Source organism: Oncorhynchus gorbuscha, linkage group LG03 (assembly GCF_021184085.1).
Source record: "Oncorhynchus gorbuscha isolate QuinsamMale2020 ecotype Even-year linkage group LG03, OgorEven_v1.0, whole genome shotgun sequence".
NCBI lineage: Eukaryota > Metazoa > Chordata > Actinopteri > Salmoniformes > Salmonidae > Oncorhynchus > Oncorhynchus gorbuscha.
Window position 1 is genome coordinate 53,076,591 of NC_060175.1, and position 21,018 is coordinate 53,097,608.

Here is a 21,018-nt window from a genome sequence, read left to right on the forward strand (position 1 = left end):
CTAAACAGTGCTATTCATGGGAATTATTTCCCCCCTTGGCAGTTATGGATAGGGAGTGATTGACTTGGGCAGGAGCTCACTGGAGCTGAGTACCAGCATCTAAAATGTTATACTACTTGAGCTCCTGTTCCTCTTTATAGAATATTAACTCAAAAGTATTGTGGTGCTCCTGCACTTAAATGTAAAAAGTACTGGCGACCAAAATGGGTGCAGGCACCTATTTCAGTCCAAGTTAACACAGTGAATACCTATTATTAATGTCCTTGGGATGGTGTGCCACTTATATATATATATATATATATATATATATATATATATATATATATATATATATATATATATAAACATCACAGTGGTGTGCAGTACTGCTAGCTACATTATTGCCGTGACTCATGTGCAAGGTGAGCTGACCAACCGTTTCCGTTCTTTCGGACCAGAGTCACAGTGTACTTGTCGTTTGGGATCTGTGGCTAGCTAGACAAATTGGCTATATTTGAGAAAACACTACCGTAACGTTACGCAAAGGAGGGAGGAATCCAAGTGAGCACTGAACCCTGGATAGAAGCCACGTCGCTAAAAGAATAAATATGTTTCTATAAATGCTGTCACTATAAATGGTTAGCTGGCAAATTGAGCTAGCTAACGTAAGCTAGTTTAGCTTGCTAGCTAACGGTTTATTATGCGGGCGAAGTTTAGCTAACAGCCAGTGGACTGTAGGGATAGCTAGCTAGCTTTGGTTAACGTTAGCAGTTTGAAAGCTCTACTAAATATATTTGCAATATTTATCCAACTTAACTAACTGCAGTGAACAGTGTTAGCTAGCAAGCTACTTGACGTTAGCCATCTAGGGCAACCTCGTTTTCTAACGTAGTTCGCTAAGTTACCTTTTGGAGCTAGCTAGGTAACCTATCTATTTAATAGCTTGCTTAGTAGCTAGATATTGTTTGGTCAGTGTGGTAGCATTATTAGGCTAGCTAAAGCAACAGTACATATGGCTTCTTGCTTTCAGATCCAAACCAGTAGAAAACTGACTGGTTGGCCAGCTCATATAATCGTTGCCTAGGAGTTTTCTGTGACAAGGGATAATGTCCCATCACTGAAGATGGGAGGCAGTGGATCCAAGGTGAAAGGTGCTTGGCCATTTGCTGGTTCGGGAGCTGGAGGGGATTCGGGCAGTGAGGGGCAAGAGGATCACTCTGTTGCCCGGCTCAAAGGGACCAGAAAAGCAACCCCATTTATTTTCACAAGGAGGAGGTAATACTGTGTGGTAAATGAAATAAAATGTATGCCTAGTGGTTAGAGCGTTGGACTAGTAACCTAATGTTTGCGAGATTGAATCCCCGAATCTGTCGTTCTGCCCCTGAACAAGACTTAACCCAATGTTCCTAGGCCGTCATTGAAAATAAAAACTTGTTCTTAACTGACCTGCCTTGTTAAATAAAGGTAAAATATATGTATATATCTACCAACCACAGGGTAGATCCTTAAATGAGTCAAACGCTTTCCATTCCACTAATTTTTATTTATGTTGATAGCTCTCTCTACTATGATGAGGATGGGGACCTGGCTCATGAGTTCTATGAAGAGACTGTAGTGACAAAAAATGGCCGGAAGAGGTCCAAGCTGAAGAGGATTCAGAAGAACCTCATACCTCAGGTGAGCTGATTGGATGTACACTTGTGAAAGTCTTAGACTGACAGTGTTGGAAATGTTTCCAGTTACCCATGGGTGTTGTTTATAATTAATAGAGTGGATGTTGTTATCTGTTTGCAGGGAATTGTGAAGCTAAACCACCCCCGGATCCATGTAGATTTCCCTGTCATCCTCTTTGAGGTGTGAATCCCACTGGGGGGGGTGGTCTAACGCAGAAAAGACACATCAATACAACCGCCCCATCCTGAACGCTAGTGTTCCTCTGAGAGAATGGGTGGGATGTCTGACTACACTCAGAAGCTGTCGACAGACCACCAGAGTTATGTTGCGGACAAAAATAAAGGGGAGGAGGAGTAGATAGAGTTAAACGTTCTGCCTTCTGTGATGTAGAGAAGTGTGTGTGTGTGTGTGTGTGTGAAAGGTAGCAAGATCAGGGGAAGGTTTAGGAATTCCCACTGTACTGTATATGTTGACCATTTTCATGTTGTAATGTTATCATATCTAAGTCTGCCTCTATGATTGGAGGCCAGACCTGCACTAGTCAACTTTTTTTAATGTAAAAAAAATAAAATACAAAAGCTGTCTGAGTTGGAAATACTTGAATAAATGGTTTACCAGGCTGAAAGACTGTATTGAGGCATTCCCCTTCATTATCCAGTCCACATATGTTTCATGTTCTGATGAAGAGTGTTGTTCCATAACAATGTGGTCACAGTAATGATGTTTTCATGACTCAGACTAACATAATTTACTGGTCCATTCAAAAGCCTTTTCCATGTGTAGTTATCACAATCATGTGAAGCTGTTTTTGGTGAATCTTGTTTTTCTGCTGTACCCCTGTTTTATCACCAGGGTGCAATGCTCTTGTACATGTGGGTCTTAAATGTTTGATTCTCTTAACGTTTTTGGGTCAATCATCAATGTTGCCAATTTGAATCATTATGACACATGACTTATGACATATCTAGTTTTCTTTATGATCCAGTCATTTATTTATAGACATATTTTGAAGGTCAAGTGACAATGTTCTAATGGTAATCCATTTGCACAGTATCTAATGGTCCACCGGCATGATTATATGGTCAGTTTCAGTGTTTTATTGCTCTCCAATAGCATACGGTAGGCAACAGGCATGTCTGGCCCCTATAATTGTGTTCCTGGGCTAGAGGTCAGACACTTTTTAGGTATTTCCTCCTTGCTTCCTTTGTTCTGCGGAGTGACTTCATCTGAAGATAAGTTACTCTAAAATGGGTGAGGCTTGTATATGGCCATAAATGCATAAGGTGTGTTTTTGTGTTTAAGCTTCACCGATGGAGTAAGAATATAACAATCTAGGGAAGTGTTAGAGCAGAATAGAGAACGGTAAGTAATGTACAATGTGTGATGGAAAAAGGTGTGTGAGGGTGTATGTATGGATGTGGATAAAACATGTGCTGTTACATCATATTTTATTTAACCAGGAAGTCTTATTGCGTTAGGAAGAATGCTTTCCCAAGTGAGACCTTGATCTGGTACACTTTGGCAGTTTGTGTAAAGTATGTGAATGAATGGGTTTGTTTGAGTAAAAATAGATGTTCATACATCTGAGATTAAAAATAATTTCATAAAGCAGTTTATCATGATCTGCAATTCAAATTGTAATCTGTGTGGGTTAGATACAATTATACAGTACAGCCCTATGGTCCCTCTTCTAAAGTGATTGTGGTTGAGGTGATAGTGTGTGTTTCCAGTTCCCCACATTGTTATCGTTTCCTAGTCGTGCCTGGAGGTTGATGATGTAATGTCCAAGAGATATGTGTCAAAGGGAAGCACACAAGATGGAGGGAAACCAGACATCTCTTCCCTCACTCCAGCAGAATCACCCAATTTAGCTCAGCCCTCGATTTGCACGTGTCTCGAAGCTGGGGGAGTGAAAATTATTGACGGTGTAGAGGGCTAATTAGACCCACAGCCACTTCGACCAAGACTGCAGGATTCAGAGCGAAGTGCTATCCCAACACGCACTGCGATATGTTTGGAATTTTCACAATTTCATACAAAAGAATGGAGAGGCATGCCTAATTATGACACGTGCATTTGTTTATGTCTGATGTCGAGACTTGACAAATGTAACATGAAATACCTCCCAAATTAAATGTTTAACAGTTACTGGGGTTTATATATTGTAAAACGACAGGGGGGGGGGTTGTTCGTTTGAATTTCATGCTCGTTTTATTATTTAAAGGGTGCAAAAATTCTAATAGTTTGCCTAATTTCATTTTGTGGTAGAGAATCCGTGTACCATTTAAACCGATGTGAAATATATTTTCAATAACCAAAAATATTGTATTTTAAGCTGTCTGAAGCTGGTGTAAAAAACTTAAGTGGAAGACGCAAAAACGAAACGTAACAATGGGAAGCATAGACATTGCGCACATATAACAGATCTACCACTTATATTCCTTTCAATGAGAATTACAGATCTATAATTCGCATAACTCACATATTGCTTCTTTAAAAGTGGAACATGAATTGCATCATTCATGTCAGGAGTGTGTCCCAAAATTGATGGGCTCATTGATCCCATCTCCACTCTAGAAGTCACCTTCGGAATTTTGTCAGCAACATGTGACAACGGAGGGCCCTCCGAGTGATTTGGCAGGGGCGAGGTGGTGGCTTGGAACTCACAATCTCACTGTCTCATTCAGACACACGCAGGTGAGTCAGCAGAGCTCGGAGAACAAACAGCAGAACCGAGTCAACTGAGTGACCCTCACAGGATGCGGCCTCACTTCCAGGGATTTTTGTTGGTTATGTGCTCTCAGATCCTCCACGTCACATGCACCCTTTAGGCTTATGTTTTGTTGGCCTTTCCTTCTAACCATTTCAAAGCTTTCAACTACAGCATGCTCTGAATCTATCCATGACGTTGGCAGCATGACAACATGTGGTACTTGTTTGGGTCATTGCGCCAGTGCCAATAGCTGCCATCATGTACCGCGAGCAGTGAAGTCTGCATGCCAGATGCCTTTGTCTGGACAGAGTTGAAATGCTACTGGTCCTCGATATACCATGCTTACATGGAGTTAATCTATAGGCTATTTGTTAACACTTGACATTATGGTGGAGCCTACTAAAAATGATTTATAAAGGGGTTTTAAGATGTTTCAACTGTTTAGTTATTAGTTTATAGATAGGCATATAGCTGTTGAATACATATTTATAAACTAACACTGGTTGAAATGTTGTGCTTGTCATCTAACTGCTTGCAAAAAAATAGCTTAATAATCTGAACTACAGAAAACAAGACCACGTTCATTTATACTGTTTAAAAAAAATGATTTTTAGGATGGGCATGTCATGGCATGCTCATATCGATAGGCATAACCCCGCACCTCTCTGATTCAGAGGGGTTGGGTTAAATGCGGAAGACACATCTCAGTTGAATGCATTCAATTGTACAACTGACTCGGTATCCCCTTTCATTTCCCAGTATGTATGTTGCCTCTATGTTGTCAGCGGCTCCTAAATCTAGATATTGCAACATTCATCTGTTTTCAATGACTAGTAGCAAACTTTTTGGACTGACTCATTCTAAGTGTATAACTGACAAATTAAACAAACTACTGCATATTCAGCTAAAAACAGAAAATAAACAACATTTTATATATTTAGTCTATAGCCGAAGGTTCATACAATGATTTTGGTGTAATACAATATTGAGAAGCACTTTGACGCGCCTACAAAGTACAGTTTATTTCGCCACTCCCCCCTTTTTTAATGTTGAATGGAACATCCTGAAGGAGTCCGGACTCGCACTAGGGAGGATTTGTTTTATAATTAACCCACTAGGGTAGGAATAGGCGTTGGGTGCAACTGAACTGACACCAACCTGTACAGGGGGGTACGGTACATTCACTGTCGGTTCAAGTTGTAAAAGTACAGTAATAATACATTCCAGTGACCAATGAAGTACCAGTGTTTTTACCTATTGTTGCAGGGATCACTTAACCAGGTAGTTATTGGGAGAAGTTTGTTTCAATCACCTTTCTCCATCTTGAAAGACAAACGTGGCTTAATTGGAATATAGGGGTCTCTAGTATTTGGGTATGCTTCCTCATTCTGCTGTACAAGGTAAGACATGTTTTTCTATTTCCTTTTCCACGAATGAAAACTTACTCATGGGCAAAAGGTGGGTGTTATACACACACACACATCAAACGTGTAAGGGTGTGTTTGCCAACACAAGCTTCTACTGCTACTTCAAGTATACTGCTGCTAAAACTGTTTCCCCATTCAACTCATTACTTTCAGTAGCCTATAACTTGAACTCAATATTCAGTTGATCATCTTCATGAGAGGTGGTATTGTTTCCAGGGTTGTCATATAGAGTAGGATGCTTGATCTTAATGCATTTTTCATAGAGGCTTTCACACTGGGTAGAATGAATTTTGAAACCAGCTGAACTGTTCACACTTTATTATATACCCTCTTTGTTCATAAACCTATTGTATGTCTGGAACCTGTTTGGTGAAAGTGAGCCCGCCCTATATCGAAACTTTTCTGGGCATAGAGGTGTAGTACCAGAGTGATTCAAGTTACTGGCAAATCTGAATATATTGATTGGAAATCAAAGTGCTCATGTTGATGTTTGCTCAATTCTCTTTACAGGACAGGAGAGCAGAGAGTAAAAAACACATTAATTCACCACAAAAGTCATGTTGTACTGGACTGCACTGCCTGATTGGAAAGTATTGCTGTTGGTGACACTTCTATGGGACTGCCTATGTGCTGAGGAACTGAAACCCACGAGATGGCCACTGTATCCCCAAAAGCCTCTGGTCATGGCCTGGAATGCTCCGACGGAGGACTGCGGCCCGCGGCACGGTATTCACTTTCAGCTGGAGCAGTTCCAGATTGTGGCGTCGCCCAGCAAGGGCTTTGTCCGCCAAAACCTCACCATCTTTTACAAGGACCGCTTGGGGTTGTACCCCTATTATAAGGAGCACGATGGTGCTGTCATGAACGGTGGGCTCCCGCAGGTTGCCAGTCTCACTCAGCACCTGGAGAAGATGCCGGAGGGTATTCAGTATTACATACGCGAAGCAGGGGCCAAGGGACTGGCAGTTATTGACTGGGAGGAGTGGAGACCACTGTGGATCCGCAACTGGGACGTCAAGAATGTGTACCGCAACCAGTCAAGGCAGCTGGTGGCCCAGAAGAACCCAGCCTGGCCCGCAGAGCGTGTGGCTAAGGTGGCCCAGCAGGAGTTTGAGATGTCAGCCCGGAAGTTCATGCTGGAGACCCTGAGGCTGGCCAAGAGCCTGCGGCCCAACCAGCTGTGGGGGTTCTACTTGTTCCCAGACTGCTACAACCACGACTACAAGAACACTCTGGAGAACTACACGGGCCGCTGCCCTGACGTGGAGGTGGCCCGGAATGAAATGCTCAAATGGCTGTGGATGGAGAGCACAGCCCTCTTCCCCTCAGTCTACATGGGCACGGTGCTGCGCTCTTCGCCCTCGGGGCGGCAGTTTGTCCGGAACCGGGTGAAGGAGGGGATGCGTCTGGCGTCAGGGGGAGACGGGCTGGCACGCCCTGTCTTTGTGTACGCCCGGCCCACCTATGCCAACATACTGGAGCTGCTGACAGAGGTGAAGAGACGTTTCTCTGACCGTCACATAGTACTAACCAGGAGAACTTATAGACCATTTGACAGTGGTGTAAAGTACTTAAGTGAAAAAATACTTTAGAGTACTACTTAAGTAGTTTTTTGAGGTATCTGTACTTTACCTTACTATTTACATTTTTGACAACTTCTACTTTTACTTCACTACATTCCTGAAGAGAATATTGTACTTTTTACTCCATACATTTTCTCTGACAAACCAAAGTACAGGAAAATTGTGAAATTCATGCACTTATCAAGAGAACACATGGTCATCCCTACTGCCTATGGTCATGTGGACTCACTAAACACAAATGCATCTTTTGTTAATAATGTGTGAGTATTGGAGTGTGCCCCTGGCTCTCCGTCCATTTTTAAAACAAGAAAATGGTGCAAAGAAGTCTGGGAGTTGTAAGAATCATTGATGTGAAAGATATCTAGACTATAAACCTACCCTAATACAATCTTCATTAAGATGTGAATGATGATTTCAATTCACTTAATGTTTTGAGATTTCTATGAATTCTTTGTGGTAGAATAATGCTCCATATCAGAGTGCAATACTCTCTGTTTAATCAATGGGTGGGTTTTATAACCACTCTTTTTTTCTCTCTGTGTGTGTGTGTGTGCGCTGTGTTGATAGACCTTGATTCACAGATCAAGCTATCTCTCTCTATCCATGACCATGACCCTCTGTCCTTATCTGTGGCTGCAGCCCTTTCCTGCTCTATCAGCACATACCCCAAATACTCCCTGTCTTTTGTGTGTATATGTGTGAGCAGGATGGGTGTTGGTCATGTTACTCGCTAACACCCCGTAGTGCATTTCCTTATGGGGGCGTGAGCAGATAAGAGGTGGTCACATACACAAAGTCTATATAGTCCAGTGCCCCCCCCCCCCCGATTTGTGCTTTGTGATGAATCTGTACGTCTTCTTTGGTCAAGATTTTGAGTGATTCTCCCTGCAGACGGACCTGGTCTCCACCATCGGGGAGAGTGTGGCTCTTGGGGCCGCAGGCATCATCCTCTGGGGAGATCACGCTTTTGCCAGCAGCAAGGCAAGTGTCCGCGCAATTACACAAGTCTCGTAAAATCACAACAAATCACATGTGAACACCGAATGACCAACTCACAGGACCTCGCTGCACATCACGGAGTCATGGTCAGTCACGTCACACTCATTCATCCACTTGATTATCAGTTGTGTTTTTGTAGCAGCCCTTCTTCATATCCCATTTGTTCCTATGATTTGAAAGTGTTTGTAGTGGATCTTAAGCTTCATTTAAATTGAGGAGACGCAGGAATGACATTGATGTAAATCTACCTTTAAAGAGCAACTGCCCCCCCCCAAAAATGACTTCTCATTTAGAAAACAGACGATGTGGCATCGATATGAGTCAGAAACATTTATTCCACTGTCAAAATTGACTACAAAGGGTAAATCGGATCATTTTGGTCATAAAGTTAGTCTCGTCCAAAACAGTTTTGTGAGACTTGAGGTCATGACTGCATCACAATGTAAATTAAGGTTGGGTTTGTTTCAATCCTGCCCACAGCTGGTGGTACATAAGTAATCATCAATTTGGAGTGAAGCTGCATGCGACCAGATCGTAAGGCCTGTGGTGAATTTGGGTTGACTTTGGATACCCCTATGGGGCTAGTTAGGAACCATTGGTAAATTACACAATTTACATGGGACAATATGTAAATATTCCAGTAGGTCCAGAACCTCAAAACAACTATAAATTGTAGGAATTCATATTCAAATATTGAAAGCATTTCATGAGAAAACTAAAAAATGTGCAACATGAAAATATTGTCTCATTTATATTGTCTCAAATATTGTCCCGAGCTAGCTCCGGAGATAGGCTATCCAAAGTCAAACCATAATTGCCACGGTTGCACACCAGCTGGCTGAAGCTAATTGGCTAAATAATTGGGCTAACTCTTCCCACCTGTGAACACACACAAGAGACACACACATCAAACCACACCCCGAAACCAACTCACATTTTAATTCAGTCATTTCTTAATTAACTAAATCTGAAACGAGACCAAAACAGGAAGTTCAGCCACCCTTTAAATGCTCTGTGTGTGTGTGTGTGTGTGTGTGTGTGTGTCTCCAGGCCAGTTGCTCTAGTCTGAATGAATACCTGCGGGGTCCGCTGGGCCGGTACCTGCTCAACGTTACCACGGCAGCAGAGCTGTGCAGCCAGACGCTGTGCGATTCCCTTGGGCGCTGCTTGCGTAAACACCCTGACACTGATGCCTACCTGCACCTCAGCACCCGCACCCACAGAATAGAGCCCCTAGCAAATGGAAAACTCAAGGTTCAAGGTCAGCTTGGGGAAGATGACATATTGGGCTTTCAGAGGGAGTTTCAGTGCCAGTGCTATAGTGGCTACCAGGGAGAGGGCTGTGGCCAGAGAGACCCCCAACAACAACGAGGCATCGCAGCTCCAATCATGGCATCATGGGTGTACTGTTTGCTCCTGCTACTAATCACACTCCTGCTCTGAGTGCAAACAGTACATCCACAGGCATACAGCTACATTCAAATAATTGGGCGTGTACTGGTATACACATGACATTATCTACACACATGCGCAAACATTATATAAATACACTTTGGGGTAAATGTATTCACTGTAGTCCAGATTGCTGTAAGGTTGGTGGATCTATGTGGAACACTGAGTTATGTGGTTGTTTGTGTGTTGATTTGTTTCCCATACATTGGAGGGCTCGCTGGAAATAACTTTGTTTACATTGATCTCTTTCTCAGTCTCCTTCCCACGATATATCTCTCTCAACCCCTCTCCCCTCTTTCAAGGTGTCATTTTCTCATGATCCCAAAATTGATGTTTTTTTGTGTGGAAATGTGTGTTGTTTTCAGATGTGCTTCTGATGTATGTACGGTTTTGTGTTATGTGTGAGCCAAAATGGGGCCGATGCACTTGATTCTTGGAATAGCACAAAATAGTTATTATCGCCTGACATCTGACATTTTTATCTCTAGGTTTCAATATTTATATTAATGTATTTTCACGTTTGTTAAAAAGCTTTTATTTTATGGCAAAAACAAGACTACTATTTTCGCTCTAAAATTGTGCTTCTCTACTGTGTACAAATTTTCAATCACTCAAAATAAATCAAAGCTGTAATTAAGTGATACTGCCAGAGAAGCCTGTGTTTGGAGGATATATTGGCACAGGTGTTGTTCCATCAAGGGCCTGCAAACCGTGCCAATATATCCTCCAAACACCAGCTTCGAGGGCATTATCACTTCTATACAACGGGTTACCAACATATTCAAATAATGAGTGACATATTTTAATTAAAAACGTAACTTTGATTAATTTATTCATACTATTTCATCCTTCCACAAGATATAGTCCCGACACAAAGCTATGGTTGCTTCCCAAGCCGCCTGGTCGTTAGTTCTTTCTGGCATCATTCTTATCCCTTGCTTGCCAGCTAGCCAACTTTGGCTAACACAGTCACGTCAAACAGTGTAGCCAGAATATCAGCAAAGTGGCTGCATTTACGTTTGTTAAAGCTGTTTTCTAGTGATTGTTGGGGGGATACATCCATAGCAATGAACTAATTATGTGCGATTTCGCATGGCATTGAACATTTTCTCTGCCGCCAGGCCACTGTTCAAATGAGACAGCCAACTACACAGCTAACACAATCACTTCAAACTGAAAATGGAATGACAGCAAACTAGCTGTATTTCCTGTTTTTCTATTGACATTTCAGCCTGTCGGTCTCGTCCCGGCTATCGACACGTTAATTACCATAGGACAGCTGGAGATCGAAATTCAATAATGTAGCAAATGTCGGAGACCGACAGCAAGTTTACTACAAATCTCTGTTGTTGAAAACCAAACGCTAGTGTGAAGGAAATGGGAGATAATGTGTAGATGTAGACCTAGTATGTAAATTGCCTGGCTGAGTTGATGAGACAGTGGATTGCGCAGTGAGAACAAATAGCCATTTCATTTCAATAGACATTTCAACATCATAGATTTAACCGGTGGTAACTTGTCGAATTGACACCGGCTGGAATGTGGTTTTAACCAATCAGCATCCAGGATTAGACCCATCGGTTGTATAACATCATCCAATACTATCTTTCACATTACAGTGTCCACAAATGGATTTGTCAGTGTGATGATCGCTTGTGTATCAGTGTTTTATCTTAGTTATACAATTATCTGTCTCTCCTTGGTTCCTGATGGATTCAACAATCAGAATGCACACATAGTGTCAGTGGGACGAGAGTTTTGAGAGTGGCTGCACAAAATGTTTCTTAAAGGACTACCCCTTCCCCCTATAATTGTTGGGTGCTGCCAGCCAAAAGTTATTTCAAGTTTTCAGCAATACAAGTTTCCAGGAAGCAGTCACATTACCTAACATTGTAGAAAGAGTGCATCCTCATAGAACTCTCTCAGGGCAAATCTCCACAGATGTACAGTGCATTCGGGAACGTATTCAGACCCCTTGACTTTTTCCACATTTTGTTATGTTACAGCCATATTCTAAAATGTATTAAATTGATAAGGAAAAAAAACAATCTACACACAATACCCCATAATTGGCAGTGATTCATGCCTTCTTGGGTATTTTTACTTTATTTTTACCAGGCAAGTCAGTTAAGAACAAATTCTTACTTTCAATGACAGTCTAGGAACAGTGGGTTAACTGCCTGTTCATGGGCAGAACGACAGATTTGTACCTTGTCAGCTCTAGGATTTTAACTTGCAACTTTCCGGTTCCTAGTCCAATCTTCTAACCACTAGGCTACCCTGCCGCCCCATTTTGCTAAGCTTGGCACACGTGTATTTGTGGAGTTTCTCCCATTCTTCTATACAAATCCTCTCAAGCTCTGTCAGGTTGGATGGGGAGCATCGCTGCACAGCTATTTCCAGGTCTCTCCAGAGATGTTTGATCGGGTTCAAGTCCGGACTCTGGCTGGGCCACTCAAGGACATTGGAAGGTGAACCTTCTCCCCAGTCTGAGGTCTGAGCGCTCTCTTTGCTCCGTTCATCTTTCCCCCAATCCTGACTAGTCTCCCAGTTGCTGTTGCTGAAAAACATCCCCACAGCATGATGATGCCACCACCATGCTTCACCATAGGGATGGTGCCAGGTTTCCTCTAGACGATTGCCATTCAGGCCAAAGAGTTCAATCTTGGTTTCATCAGACCAGCACATCTTGTTTCTCAGGGTCTGAGAGTCCTGTAGGTGACTTTTGGAAAACTTCCAAGCGGGCTGTTGTGTGCCTTTTACTGAGGAGTGGCCACAAATCTGTGCATAAAGGCCTGATTGGTGGAGAGCTGCAGAGATGGTTGTCCTTCTGGAAGTTTCTCCCATCTCCACAGAGGAACTCTGAAGCTCTGTCAGATTGACCATCTGTTGACCACCATTGGTCACCTCCCTGACCAAGGCCCTTCTCCCCTGATTGCTCAGTTTGGCCGGGAAGCCAGCTCTAGGAAGAGTCTTGGTGGTTCCAAACTTCTTCCATTTAAGAATGATGGAGGCCACTGTGTTCTTGGGGACCTTCGATGCTGCAGAAATTGTTTGTTACCCTTCCCCAGGTCTGTGCCTCCACACAATCCTGTCTCAGAGCTCTACGGACAATTCCTTGGACCTCATGGCTTGGTTTTTGCTCTGAAATGTACTGTCAACTGTGGGACCTTATATAGACAGGTATGTGCCTTTCCAAATCATGTCCAGTCAATTGAATTTACAACAGGTGGACTCCAGTTGTAGAAACAGGATGATCAATGGAAAGAGGATGCACCTGAATTCAATTTAAGGTATTTCTGTTTTTTTATTTGTAATACATTTGCAAAAAATTCTTAAAACCTGTTTTTGCTTTGTCATAATGGGGTATTGTGTGTATTGATGAGGATAATACTTTTAAAAATCCATTTAAGAATAAGGCTGTAACATAACAAAATGGAAAAGTCAAAGGGTTAGAAAACTTTCCGAATGCACTGTATTTATCTTTTGAAAAACTCTTTTAGAGTTTTTACATCCAAATTGGTGGACTGTAGGCTTTGGGGTAAAATACAACTTTAATGGCCCTCCTTTCCATAATTATAGGTTGCCTTAAGGCAAAATGATCCTTTGAAGTCTACAGCAAGAGTTCCGAAGTGTTGTGTTCAGACACATTGCAGATAGCCAGGTCTGCTTAAAAGTAAATTCCTGGCTGCAGCCTGCATATTTTAATTATCTAATTAATTAATTAATTCTAGAAAGTATAGACCTATTCTAAGAGGAATAGTTTGTAATAATTTATATAATACACAGCCCCTCCCCTCATTTACACTTGGTAACTAGGCTACAGGAAACTTTGCTTTCCTAGGCTTGACATTTCACACTAGCAATTTGATTCGCAAAGGTGATTCAGAGATGCATTTGTCCCTGTCTCATTAACACATCTCCACTGTAGGAGAGAACGTTCCGCCTCGTCTTCTTTTTGATTGGTGTTTGGAATGATTTTGATGTAGTACTGCAATGTTTGTGAGGTGCATATTTGCATTAGATTCCCGTAGCACACTCAAAGTCCTATGACTTCACAATAAAAAAAAGTAGAGTAGTAAAGAACCAGAATTAGGAGGGGGGGGGGGCTTCTATGCGTGATTGTGGCCAGTATTGTTCTTGGCAGGGAGCATTAAACAGGAGCACTCACCACACTGGCCCAGGTGCACTTCCTCACTGTGTAGAATGCGCCTACAGCCCAGTGCAAGACCCGCTATGGGGAGTGGACCTGTGAGTGTTCAACATAGTGAAGAATTAGAACCGGAGCATCATGGGGGGACAACATCACCATCTTCTACAAGACTAAACTGGATACAACCAAGCAGAGGCAGTTAACGGTGGGGTGCCACAGAATGCCAACCTGCTGGGGCATCTCAGGTCTGCCGCTGAGATCCTCCAGACCTACATGCCCGGCAGAGACTTCCAAGGGCCCAGGAGGGGCCCAAAGGGATGTGGCTATTTTAAGGTTTCCCCTCCTGCGATAACGTCTCCTAAAACACACAGGGGAGTGTCCCCAGATAGAGTTCAGGAGGAACGATGCTCTGTTCTGGCTGTGGAGCGTCTCCTCTGCCCTCTACCCAGATTTCTACTTGGATATTCTACCTTCCATGGTTCCATGACATCTGACCACATGAACAGGTACAGGGAACACCTGACAGAATGACATCACATAGACCCAGCAGAATACATAAAAAGAGACTGCAAATATCCTGATGATTGGCATCATTTGCTGACTATATATCTGCACCCTCCCAACTCCATAGCACGGAGTCCCCAAACCCAGCTGACACAGAGAGCCACTGCTGTAAGGTAAGGATGGAGTGTGCTATGTAAGACATACAGTGCCTTGCGAAAGTATTCGGCCCTCTTGAACTTTGCGACCTTTTGCCACATTTCAGGCTTCAAACATAAAGATATAAAACTGTATTTTTTGTGAAGAATCAACAACAAGTGGGACACAATCATGAAGTGGAATGACATTTATTGGATATTTCAAACGTTTTTAACAAATCAAAAACGGAAAAATTGGACGTGCAAAATTATTCAACCCCCTTAAGTTAATACTTTGTAGCGCCACCTTTCGCTGCGATTACAGCTGTAAGTCGCTTGGGGTATGTCTCTATCAGTTTTGCACATCGAGAGACTGAATTTTTTTCCCATTCCTCCTTGCAAAACTGTACTATTGTTGAAGTCGGAAGTTTACATACACCTTAGGCAAATGCGTTTAAGCTCAGTTTTGAACAATTCCTGACATTTAATCCGAGTAAAAATACCCTGTCTTAGGTCAGTTAGGATCAACACGTTATTGTAAGAATGTGAAATGTCAGAATAATAGTAGAGAGAATGATTTATTTCAGCTTTTATTTCTTTCATCACATTCCCAGTGGGTCAGAAGTTTACATACACTCAATTAGTATTTGGTAGCATGACCTTTAAATAGTTTAACTTGGGTCAAATGTTTTGGTCAGCCTTCCACAAGCTTCCCACAATAAGTTGGGTGAATTTTGGCCCATTCCTCCTGACAGAGCTGGTGTTACTGAGTCAGGTATGTAGGCCTCCTTGCTCGCACACACTTTTTCAGTTCTGCCCACAAATGTTCTATGGGATTGAGGTCGGGGCTTTGTGATGGCCACTCCAATGCCTTGACTTTGTTGTCCTTAAGCCATTTTGCCACAACTTTGGAAGTATGCTTGGGATCATTGTCCATTTGGAAGAACCATTTGCGACCAAGCTTTAACTTTCTGACTGATGTCTTGAGATGTTGCTTCAATATATCCACATAATTTTCCTACCTCATGATGCCATCTATTTTGTGAAGTGCAAGAGTCCTTCCTGCAGCAAAACACCCCCACAACAAGATGCTGCCACCTCTGTGCTTCACGGTTGGGATGGTGTTCTTCGGCTTACAAGCCTCCTCCTTTTTCCTCCTAACATAACGATGGTCATTATAGCCAAACAGTTCTATGTTTGTTTCATCAGACCAGAGGACATTTCTCCAAAAAGTACTATCTTTGTCCCCATGTGCAGTTGCAGACCGTAGTCTGGCTTTTTTTAATGGCGGTTTTGGAGCAATGGCTTCTTCCTTGCTGAGCGGCCCTTCAGGTTTAGGCAACATTGGACTTGTTTTACTGTGGATATAGATACTTCCGTACCTGTGTCCTCTGGGGGGGTTCTGAAAGAGCCAATCCCCTTCTGTTTAAAGGAGAATGGGTTCCATTAGCCAAATCTGATTTCAATGCTGTACTTACTATTATACCTTGGACAAATGGTCATGATATATTATTATATGATATTATGAACAGTTTATTTGTATATCATTGTGAAAGCCAGACATAATTCACAGTTGACCTTGACATTTAACCCAATGAGTCGGCTGTGTTTGAGCTACAGACTTCTGGGTTGTACCATTGGAGGAATATATTTCTTCTGCACCATTAGTCTGTGTGATTAACGGGGGCTGAGCTAGAGCGGTGTTTGTGAGACAAGGGCGCATTCTCAAAGCGGGCCGGGTCTTTTTACGAAAACGTCTGTCGACTCCGAATGGTTTGAAACTGTTAAAAGCTATTACGAACACGCACAGGTAACATGGTTTGCTCTATGACACTCACAAGTTATACAAGAGTTGATAGAAGGTAAGGGGTTCTTCTACATAGAAGATCATAGGAAATCTCTTTCACGACACAGTGTCTATCATACTGTAAAAAGAGCACAGCAAACTCCACACAGTTGACACGGACTAGTTGGGTATTCATTTCCCGCAATTTCTATTCTTACAGCATTGGTCTACATTTATTTGTATCTGGTTTTTTTTGCTGCTGCAGACATTTGTCAATAAAACTCATGAATGCAAATGTTTATTTCAAATTGCTTTGTGTTCTACTCGTAGCCCTGATTGTCTTGAACGTAAAATGGTAAAACACTTCATTGTGAGGCTAACTATAAGGGCTGGTTATTCAGATAAATGAAAGTCAGGTCAATGAAAATAAAATTGTTGCTGGAGTCTCGGGACTGATAGCATAAGCAACATGACTGTTGAGAAAATTGTTTCCAGCCATTTTGCAAAAGTAGATATGTCATTTCGTTAAATTACAGTTTTTGACCTGGGATTATTCATACTGGTTTCAAACACTTCACAGAAAATCAGTGTATAAGCTTAAAATAATGCTTCATTTCGGGGCTTTAAGTTTTTAAGCCTATTAGAACTAAGGAGAGCCGCACCAACTGGAGAAGTGACTGCCAATTTCAGCTGTTAGCTAATGGCGAAGTGATTGTTGAGGGCCACAATTATACTCAGCAATTTACCAGAGCCCTGTGAGTGTCTACAGTACGTGACTCAAATGTGATGCAATGTACTCATGATTGATACTCTATGGGTGAATATATTGTCTACCAGATACTTCAACCTCATTGTTGATGTTTTTTATGTTAAAGAAAAGATGTATGCATATTTTCAGTTAACTGCCATATCTGCAGAGCCGCAGGAAGTAGGGGTGCTGCAGCACTTCCTGATAAATCAAAAAGATATACATGCAGTACCAGTCAAAGGTTTGGACACAAGTAACAGACACATCTCAACATCAACCGTTCAGAGGAGACTGCGGGAATCAGGCCTTCATGATTACCTTGCTGCAAAGTAACCACTAATAAGAGCCCTTACACAGCCGGAAGGTGTTTTGGGTCATTGTCCTGTTGAAAAACAAATGATAGTCCCACTAAGAGCAAACCAGATGGGATATCGCTGGAAAAGGCTGTGGTAGCCATGCTGGTTAAGTGTGCCTTGAATTCTAAAGAAATCATAGACAGTGTCACCTGCAAAGTTCCCCCACACCATCACACCTCCTCCATGCTTCACAGTGGGAACCACACATGCAGAGACCTACTATGCGTCTCACAAAGACAGCGGTTGGAACCAAAAATCTCCAATTTGGACTCATTAGACCAAAGGACAGATTTCCACCAGCCTAATGTCCATTGCTCGTGTTTCTTGGCCCAAGCAAGTCTCTTCTTATTATTGTTGTCCTTGAGTAGTGGTTTCTTTGCAGCAATTTGATCATTAAGGCCTGATTCACACAGTCTCCTCTGCAATTTCCCGAGGCTGGTAACTCTAATGAACCTGTCCAATGCAGCAGAGGTAACTCTGGGTCTTCCATTCCTGTGGCGGTCCTCATGAGAGCCAGTTTCATCACTGCTTTCAAAAGTTCTTGAAATGTTCCTTATTGACTGACCTTCATGTCTTAAAGTAATGATGGACTGTCGTTTGCTTATTTGAGCTGTTCTTGCCATAATATGGACTTGGCCTTCTATATACCCCCCCACCCTGTAACAAATACAACTGATTGTTAAAATGAACTTTTAACAAGGCACAACTGTTAATTGAAATGCATTCCAGGTAACTACCTCATGAAGCTGGTTGAGAGAATGCCAAGAGTGTGCAAAGCTGTCATCAAGGCAAAGGGTGACTATTTGAAGAATCTCAAATATAAAATGTATTTTGATTTGTTTAACACTTTCTTCACTACTACATTATTCCATATGTGTTATTTCATAGTGTGTATGTCTTCACTAATATTCTACAATGTAGAAAATAGTAAAAATAAAGAAAAACCCTTGAATGAGTATGTATTCTAAAACTTTTGACCGGCAGTGTATTTGAACAAATAAACCAAATTAATTTTATTTTTTAATTTACAAACTAGGAAATGTATTACTCATGTATGAGAGGAGAAAAATACTCCTCAGCACCCCAATCCCCCCCCCCCCACACACCCAGTCAACCGCACCCCCAAATTAAAACATCTTTTTGAGGTAATGCATATCTGTACAATATTTTTTTAAATGTGAACCACCATAGAATGTGACCTGAAAACATTTCAGCACAGCTGCTTGTAACACCCCAATCTCTCATCACAGTGGATCTATTTTGGATGCCTTGTGCCTACACTCTCCGTTAGAAAAACAATGTTATTTGTATACTCATTTAACACTGTATGTGAGCTGTTAACAAAGGGGGAGTTTGGTTGAGTCCTTACAGGATTCTCTGGGTATTCTATTGCAGGTCTGTGACCACAAGGTGGTGGTATGGAATAATCCAACTTAAACAAGCGTTTACAAGGCTTTACATCTACTGCAGCTAGTACTGGTCACTACAGCACAGAGTGGGTTAAGTGGCTCTTTACTAAAGGTAATTGGCCCACAACAATGTATTGGTAATTTCATGCCTCAGTTTTAAAGTGCTACCTTTTTGTGCTTACCCACTGTATTGAACGAACTGACAGCGACAGCCACAGTCTGAGTCTCATTTTAGGAACATGTGACGACCCTGATGACCTTGGTTGATTTTCACGCAACATGTAAGACTGTCTCATCGGATAGCTGCTGCTCCGAAGCGGTGTGGTTGGCTGTAATTCGGCTTGCTCCCTGGAGGATGGGCGGTGTGGAGAAACAGACTCCCATAAGGCCCACTGTTTCCCACTTCCCTCTTTATCACAGCAGACTGTGAATAGAGCAGCCCACAGGGAGATAAGCTATAATGACTGGCCACTGTGAACATTTATCTGGTTCTTGCTGCAAACAGCTCCCCAAACAAGTGGCCCTCTCTCTTCCACTGACTCACCCATCTGCCAGTTCCAGTGAGCCGGGCCCTGGCTCTCCATCTCTCTATCCTCTCATCTCCGCGTTTGTTCATTTTGGTGTCTCGCTCCATCACCTCTCTATGGTCACATCTCCCCTTTCCTCCTCTCCCCTCCACTGCTGCTTTGTCTAGAGATTGTCTCGGGGGGGGGGGGCTCTTGGTATAATAAGCGGTTTGTCACACTCTCTGTCTGTCTGTGTCCTTCAAAAGAATCACGACTCTGATCAGGCTCCAAAGATATCTGATGTTCCTCTGTATCGCTGCGAAGATTCGTTGTCCCATATATAATTGAGCAAGTCCATGTGTTTGTCCATTGATCATTGATTTTCATCACGGGCGGGCAGGGAAAATCAGAAGCTGTCTGATGTGGTTGCACTGTATACCAACTGTGACCACACTGGCTCCAATGATCTGTGCGAATGTCATTCAAAATGATACTGTATTTGCACAGTAGGCTTATGCACTATTTGTGATTGTTTTACAAAATCAAAACCTATGTGCACTCCTGTTCCTATGTACACTGATATAGTACACGTTTCCTTGACACGGGCTGAGGTAGTTGTGGAGACTGTCACACAACATGTTCTCTGACAGACACTCCAATCTCATATATCTATGAAATAAGTAAATGACATCAGGACAGAGAGCTAAGAGAGCCGAGAGAGACAGTGGGGGGCGGAGGGGGGGAGCGTTGTGGGACAGGTCACAATGTCCTATTTCTCTGAGATGGGGCTCCCTTCACTAAAGCTGTTTCTCTAACAGCTGACTCCCTCTGGATGGCAGACAAATCCTATCTGGCTGTTATGCGTGTCATATCAACCCAACGGCTAAATGCAGACTGTTTGAAGATATTCATTTTCTTTATTCATGAAGATAAATGAATGGCCTCTTTGGGGTTTGATGTGAGAAGCGTGTGTGTATCTCTTTGCGTGCAGGTGTGTGCATATGGGTATGTGTGTGTGCCTGTCTGTGTTAGTTGTATATATATATATATATATATATATATATATATATATATATGTGTGTGTTGAGGATTTGCTGTCTCTGCAGTATGTGTCCTGATGAGAGGTGTCCTGACAGACTGTCACATGTGACTTATCCTCCGATGAGCAGCTCTGTTCAACCCCTCCACCCTGCCAGACCCCATTAGAGCACAGTGAAAACCACACACACACACACACACACGTCAAAAGCAGAATTCCAAGATCCCACAGCAACCACAGAGACAGGCAATGTACAAACAAAGGCTCTTTATTACAAGTTCAGGTTTTACAATAGTGACAATATCTTCAAAAATGATTTGTTGGATTGGTTCTGTTTAAAACGACTAAGTACCCAGTTAGCAATGTTTAATTAAGGAGACAAGGAGTTAGGACAATGAGCATACACTATGACACAGGGCAAAACAAACACAGCAGCTGCTTCACTCACAGAGAGCTGGTTGATGTTTGTTCGTATTGCTCTACCCCAGCAGGGTTCGTTCATTCATTTGGCTCTACCCGAGGAGGGTTCATTTGGCTCTTCTTCCCGAGCTGGGAT

General features: G+C 42.4%; 2 protein-coding genes across 3 annotated transcripts; both read left to right on the forward strand.

Moving 5' to 3' along the window:
• The first annotated feature begins 385 nt into the window (after positions 1-385).
• Positions 386-2,283, forward strand: LOC124020903 (tumor suppressor candidate 2-like). The gene is made up of 4 exons (XM_046336208.1): positions 386-540; positions 1,010-1,254; positions 1,536-1,656; positions 1,774-2,283. The coding sequence occupies exons 2-4, from the start codon at positions 1,103-1,105 to the stop codon at positions 1,837-1,839; spliced, it is 339 nt and encodes a 112-aa protein (XP_046192164.1). The 5' UTR covers positions 386-540; positions 1,010-1,102; the 3' UTR covers positions 1,840-2,283.
• Positions 2,284-2,687: 404 nt separating this feature from the next.
• On the forward strand, positions 2,688-12,153 carry LOC124031551 (hyaluronidase-2-like). 2 transcript variants are annotated; one of them, XM_046342943.1, is made up of 4 exons: positions 2,688-3,015; positions 6,304-7,286; positions 8,268-8,357; positions 9,426-12,153. In XM_046342943.1, the coding sequence occupies exons 2-4, from the start codon at positions 6,351-6,353 to the stop codon at positions 9,816-9,818; spliced, it is 1,419 nt and encodes a 472-aa protein (XP_046198899.1). In that variant the 5' UTR covers positions 2,688-3,015; positions 6,304-6,350; the 3' UTR covers positions 9,819-12,153. The 2 variants fall into 2 exon arrangements, with proteins under 2 accessions (XP_046198899.1, XP_046198898.1); XM_046342942.1 differs by lacking the exon at positions 2,688-3,015 and adding an exon at positions 5,461-5,766.
• Positions 12,154-21,018: the final 8,865 nt, after the last annotated feature.